The 6242-nt window shown below is 57.8% G+C and overlaps 1 protein-coding gene across 1 annotated transcript in view; it reads left to right on the top strand.

Moving 5' to 3' along the window:
- Positions 1-2101: 2101 nt before the first annotated feature.
- Positions 2102-6242, top strand: part of LDLRAP1 (low density lipoprotein receptor adaptor protein 1) — a 14128-nt gene continuing 9987 nt past the window's right edge. Inside the window, exons 1-2 of the mRNA XM_009882198.1 lie at positions 2102-2238; positions 3846-3958. Of these exons, the coding sequence (XP_009880500.1) occupies positions 2143-2238; positions 3846-3958 (209 nt within the window). The 5' untranslated portion in view covers positions 2102-2142. The remainder of the gene's footprint in view (positions 2239-3845; positions 3959-6242) is intronic.

Raw genomic sequence — 6242 nt, 5'->3', positions numbered from 1 at the left:
GGCCCCCGCCAGGCATCCTCCTGTTGCGGCCGGGGAAGGGGGGACCACCCCGGCTGACCCCCACGCTGCCATGGAGCCCCGAGCATCACGGTGGGCAGCAGGAGAGTGCCGTGCCTTGCCCTGCCTACGCCCCTTCCCGCCCACGGGCGAGATCAAACTTCTTGATTTTACTAATCTGATGAGATTGACCCGGCATCAGCACGCCTTTTTGCCAGGATTAATGGCCAACAGCTGCAGGACGCGAAGGGGCAGCTGGTGGAGGGCAGCCTCAGGGCTTGGGGGGCTGCACGGCAGATGTGGGGTGCTGCCCCAACGTGGCCATGCAGGACGTGCTCAGCGGAGAGGCCCCTCGAGACGCAGCAGCCCTTGGACTTGCCGTGACCTTGCAAACCGCCCCTGTGCCCTTCGCGAGGTGGGGGGCATCGCCGTCGCCCACCCTGTGCAATCGTTTGTGCTAACGGGAGGGTGGGTGACGCGGTGGTGAGCCATGCAGAACGTGGCGGAGCGTCTGTCTGTCTGTCTGCGCAGCCTCAGGTGCTCCTTCCTTTCTGAAAGCACTTTGTTGGCTGCACTTAAACCACCTCTGTTTCTGTGCCAGCCCGGTACGAGCTGCGGCATCGTCCCAGGCAGTGTGGGGTGCTTGGGGGTCCCCAGTATTGGTGAGGCCCTGAGTTGCCTGTGCTGTGCCTGGCTGGTGAGGCAGGGAGCGTGGGGCAGGCAGCTGCCCATCCATCGCATGCGAACTGCCCTCCACCCCAGCGTGCTCGCCCGGCTTTGGCCGCCGTGGGTGGGAGGACAGCGGCAGCACCCTTGGCTTTGAGAAATCTGGGCTTTTCACTAACACTCTCTGTCCTAGCTAGGATGCGAGGTGGATGCAGCGTTCCTCCTTTCCGTGGTTTTTCCTTTCTCTCTTCAGGGTTGGGACCTGTTGCGGTATGTCAGACGCGGAGTCTTCGCTGTCCTGCAAACCCTTGTCTCCCCAGGGGACTGCTCCCACCCGGCTTCCGTCACTTCGACCTTAGCCAGCTCCGGGGTGGTTCACCGCTCGGCACCCACACCCGGCGCGGGGAGTGGTGCCAGGGTTTACAGCTTATCTCCTGTCTCGCCTTCGCCAGGAGGCTGAGTCACCGCGGGTTACCCCAGGGGCACCTCTTGTCATCCTCCCCCTGCAGCACTGCTCTCCCGGCACTGCAGGTTTGCAGGGAGGCGCAGAGTTTGGCCCCGCTGCTTGGAGGCGGCCGAAGGAGGTTGAATACAAGGCAGCAAAGCCTTTGGGGATGTGTTTTGTCTGTAGTGAGCAGAGACTCCTCTCCAGGAGTCCCGTTGCTCCCCAGGGCCATGGGGCACCTCGGGAGGGCTGTGGTTTGTTGCCTCCTGCCCAAAGCAAGATTCTCCTTAAACAGAAGAGCTGCAGATCCTCCACGCCTGGAGGTTAGATCCTGCAGTGCAATTTCAGGCTTAGAAATACCCACCTGACTTCCAGTTTGGTCCCAAACTTAGATCTTTATTTAAGACTCTCCTTCCCACCCCCTAGCATGTAAGGGAGGAGGCCGGTGGCCTCCTTGGTGATCTCAAGGGAGAGCAGAGACCTCTCCCTGGTGAAGATGGGCTCCTCGGGGCTGTTGGTGACCGATTTAGCAAGTGGCAGCACATCACCTGAATCCCTGCAGCTGTGCGTGGGCTTAGCTAGCAGCAAATCCCATCTGAGCCTCTGCGGGTAGGTGACGGGTAGCACGGGGTAAGGTTATTGCTGTGCACGGGGGGGCACCGAGCCCTCCCCTGCGCCTGGCTGGGGCTGATGCTCAGCGTCCCCTTGGTTATGGTGCGGGCCTGGGCACTCACAATTAAACTGAAGAGCTGATGGATCTTAAAGGGCTGCTACTATTTGCTGTGGCTTGTAGAAAAAAATTTTGGGGAGTTGCTCTTGTTTCTGCCCCGTTTCCTTCCCCAGCGCCTCATGAGAGGTCCCAGCCGCTCGGGCACGGAGGTGCAGGCAGTAGGTACACCAACAGCCTGCTCATACCTCAGCCTCGGGGCTTGGCAGGGGTATCCTTGTGCGTTTGGGAATCCACGAGCCTCTTTGTTGTCTCTCTAGAGCTCCCGGAGAACTGGACCGATACCCGTGAGACGCTGCTGGAGGGGATGCTCTTCACCCTCAAGTACATGGGCATGACGCTGGTGGAGCAGCCCAAGGGCGAGGAGCTTTCCGCAGCCGCCGTCAAAAGGATCGTCGCCACCGTGAGTGTCCATGCTGGAGCAGAGCCCTGTCTCCTGCTGTTCGAACAAGTCTGTCACTGGGAAGAGTTTCAAAAGCCGCAGGTCTGGAGGCGGTGCTGTCTGTCCGCAGGCTGGGGGGTGTCCGGATCGCAGGTCCAGCCCTTCCAGGGGTGGCAGGCACCTGGTGGTATAGGTAGAAATGCAGACAGCGGCACTGGGAAGCCCTTGGGACCAGCCCCGGCCCGTGGATGGGACAGGCTGCGGAAAGCTGGCGTTATACGTCTGAGCTCTGGCTCCCCTTGATAAGCTTGGGTGACCCTGGGTGTGGAAGAACCCTCTGACCTGGTGAAATCAGCCTTCCCCAGGGCCACCTCTCCTCTTGCAAGGCAGGGAAAGCGTTTTGAGTGCAGCCAGCACGTGACCAAGAGCTGGCGTACAGTTCTGGGGTTTTCCTTCCCGGGATTTGGAGGGTTAAGAGGAGAAGGGAGCGGGACAGCTTGCTCCCATTCCTGGCCAATACAGCTGCTGTCCCGCTGTAACCTCTGATGCAAGAGGGACCGATTTTCAGCTGTCCTCTTGCACCAAGTCTCCCTGGAGCCCCTGCTCACCAGGCTCCAAGTAAAATTAACGCTTCTTTAAGCCCTTATAAAACTGAATGAGGCAAAGACCCAATTGTACAGTTAACCGTCATAAAACTCAATGGGGTGGCGAACTGCGCCGGGTAATGACGGATCCGTTCCTGGCATGTGCTGGGCTAGATGGGAGGGGAGCACTCACATGAAACAAGAGCCGCTGGCAGAGCCCTTCACGTTTGCTCTGGCCGGCCGAGAATGGAGCCTTTAAATAAAAGCCCCAGGGCTGAGGCCAGCCTCGGAGGGGCAGGACCGACCACCGGCTGGTCTGGATGCAGCTCAAGTGAGGTCTGCAGGGAGCAGGGCTGAGGATCCAGGTCTGTAGCCTGTAACTAGCTAGCCCAGTATTTTTTATTTTTATTTTTTTTTGGAGAGAAGCCGGGCGGTGAGCTGAACGTAACCTGAAGGCTGAAAGCACGAGACTAATAAATAAGAGAAAGTGGCCCTTAAAAGTCTTAGTTACTTTTTTAATTCAGTGTCCTGACCTTGGTGTGGGGGATGCTTTGCCACTCAAGCGGGGTTTGGGCAGCACAGCTCGAAGCCAGCTGCTTGGGAGCCCACGTTCTGCAGCACTGTCCTTCTCCCTTGTTGGTGCTGGTGTGCCCCTCTGCTCCAGAACTGGTCCTAAAGACAAAACTCCCCAGGGGTTTCACCAAGCGCTCGCACAGCTTGGCCACAGCAGCCGCTGCTTGGTGCTGGTGGCCGCGGGGAAATCCTCGTGGAGGTACGGAGCTGGAAGTACCTCCATGTGGTGTGGGGTGGAGCATGCGTGTCCTTGTCTCGTTGATGCCAGCAAAAATCACTGCTTCAGGGAAGGAAAAGTTATAACAAGTGCCTTATCGCATCTGGTAGTAAATTCAGTCTCCAGTAGTAACGAGTGCTATTAATATGCTTATTAGGTAGCGTGTACCTGGAGTCTCTGCTCTGCTTATGTGCCTTTGGATTTATTGGTGTTAAAAGCCTGTAACTTTTTCTCTCCCTCTTTTCCTTCCAAAGGCAAAGGCGAGTGGAAAGAAACTGCAGAAAGTGACTCTGAAAGTCTCGCCCAGAGGGATCGTGTTAAATGACAGCGGAACAAACGAGCTGATTGAGAACGTCTCCATATACAGGTGGGTTACGGGATGTGCTGCAGTGGGTGCGTGTCCCAAGGGTCCTGGGCTGGTCCTGCCAGGGTGAGGAGGTGGTCAACGCTGGTGTCGCAGCCCCTCGCCTGGGCAGGCTCCGGTCTCCACCCGGGCTGAGCTGACGTCTTGCTGGCCATCACGTCTTGCAAAGGTGTGGGGAAGGAGGTGGTTGCTAAATTTAAGGTAAATTTATGTCTGCTGTGATAACTGCTCAGCTCGGGCTAAGGAAAGACGTGACGAGCCCGGCGGTGTCGTGTGTGTGCCGACTGCAGCCAAGCGCTCCATGGCCACACGGGGCTTTACCGCCTGTTCTTGGCAATAGAAGTGCCAAAGCATCCGGGGTGACAGAAAGAGTTGAATATGGGGGATGGTCAGAGCATCCCCGAGCAGACGAGGACGCCGGAGCCGGGGCTGCCCTCCCCTCGCTGGCTGCTCTGCGCCTCTGATACATCTCAATGGCTCTGACAAAGAGCGGGACTGGGACAGCTGTTGAGACCCAGTACCAGTGTGGGGAGGGCGAGGATGGATCACCCATATCTGCTCCTCGGGCTTTGGCGAGTATTTCTGCCAAAGATGCTGGAGGCAGGCGCAGGCCTGGCAGAGCAGAGCTCAGCTAAGATCTGGCCCTTTCCATCTTCTCCGTCCCTTCTCCCTCTGCATCCCCCGCACTCTGCATCTGTCCTTCACCTGCTGCTCTATCCCTCTTTGCTGAATGCGGGACGGGGAGCGCTGAGTCGGGGCACTCTCCCTAACCGGGCTGCTAACCCGCTTGCTTTTCTCCAGTTCAGACTAAGGGATTGCGTACAGCCACTGGTGCTGAGCCCCAGCCTGCCCCCGGAGATAAACCCGCCGCTAAAGAGCAGAGCTGATGGGGATCGCTGCGCTGGTGTGAAAGCCGGCAGAGCCACAGGGCCGGGGATTTTAGATACTGCCTTAAATTCTGCCTGGACACTTTAACAGCCAGCAATAAAGCTGTTCCTCCCAGTCAGTGCTTGTGTACGAGCATCCCCTCGATGCAGTTGACTGAAGTCAGCGTATCCTAAATAGGCTGTTGATGTGGGGACTGATGCTGCTCCCCGGAGACGCTGGTGCTGTGGGAGCGGGAGTCATGGCAAAAGCTGGGGTCTGTGTGCATGGGGGGGTCATCTCCCCACTCTGCGAGCGTGTTCCACCAGTAGTGGTCCCAGGGCTTTCCTCTAACACCACTACTGTCTTCTCTTTGGCTTTTCTACTCACCGGGGAGATGCCAGCTCTGAGCTCTCACCCCGGATCAGGTGCTTGGGCAGGACGGGGTGGTTGTGGCTAAAGCGCAGCCACCGCTGCCAGATGTGCTGCTGCCAGAGGCCTCCATCCGAAAACTGTGAGAGGCGGGTGTGAGGTATCCTTTCCCTGGAAATTCATGGCCATCGTATATCGAGCTGAGTGCTAGAGGTTGCTGGAAGGTGGCCACATGCCTGCGCAGACGACCTTCAGTGGCTTTGTCATGATTATTAAAAGAGTGCCCACGCCGCTTTGGGGACAAACAGGAGAAAAGGGTGAACATCCAAGTGCCTCTTTAATCCAGAGCACAGCTCAGCTCTGGAAAACAAAATATAGGCCATTGAGCAGAGGCATCCTCACACTCAACAAAAAACTAATGCGGTGTAAATAAATTTTGAATGTGGCTTTTAAAGTCCCAGTATCTGCTGGGAACTGGGACCTTCCAGTCCCCTCCCTGCAAACTCTCAGGGCCAGCAAGAGCCGGAGCTGATGGAGCGACGTGGGGTCATGGGAAAACTTTCACTGAAGTGTCCCACTTTTTCCTTGGGTTTTCTCTTTCCTTAACACCTGTGTGATCTATCCTGTGCCCAGGGAAGGGGCTTTGCTCGCTGCTAGCGCCTGCCGCCTTGCACTAAACCTCCGGGGCTGCTCCGACCTGTGCTCGCTGGCTTCAGACGAGATGCTCAGTCCTGCAGCTCCCGGCATGGATGGACCCGTGGGAGATGGCAATGACCAATGCTGAGGGACCTGCTGCCCTGCAGAAGGGAGCTGAGCCCTCGATCCCAGCCTGGTCGCCCCAAACAGGTCAGCCTGTTGCTCTTCCAGGGTCTTATTTAGCATTTCAGAGTCAGCCCTGCCCTGCCCAGGGGCTGGGAGAGACACGGCCGGCCCGGGGATGCTCCACTGAGGAGGCTGAGCCTCCTTCACCGCATCCTGCGTGCTCAGGGGTCTCGGAGCATCCCGTGCATCTGCTACTGCAGATCTCGGAGCCTGAATTTCAGCCTTTCTA

Source organism: Charadrius vociferus, unplaced genomic scaffold, assembly GCF_000708025.1.
Source record: "Charadrius vociferus isolate BGI_N301 unplaced genomic scaffold, ASM70802v2 scaffold613, whole genome shotgun sequence".
Classification (NCBI taxonomy): domain Eukaryota; kingdom Metazoa; phylum Chordata; class Aves; order Charadriiformes; family Charadriidae; genus Charadrius; species Charadrius vociferus.
Note: the sequence above shows the minus strand (reverse complement) of the source record. Positions and strands in the feature narration are given on the sequence as shown.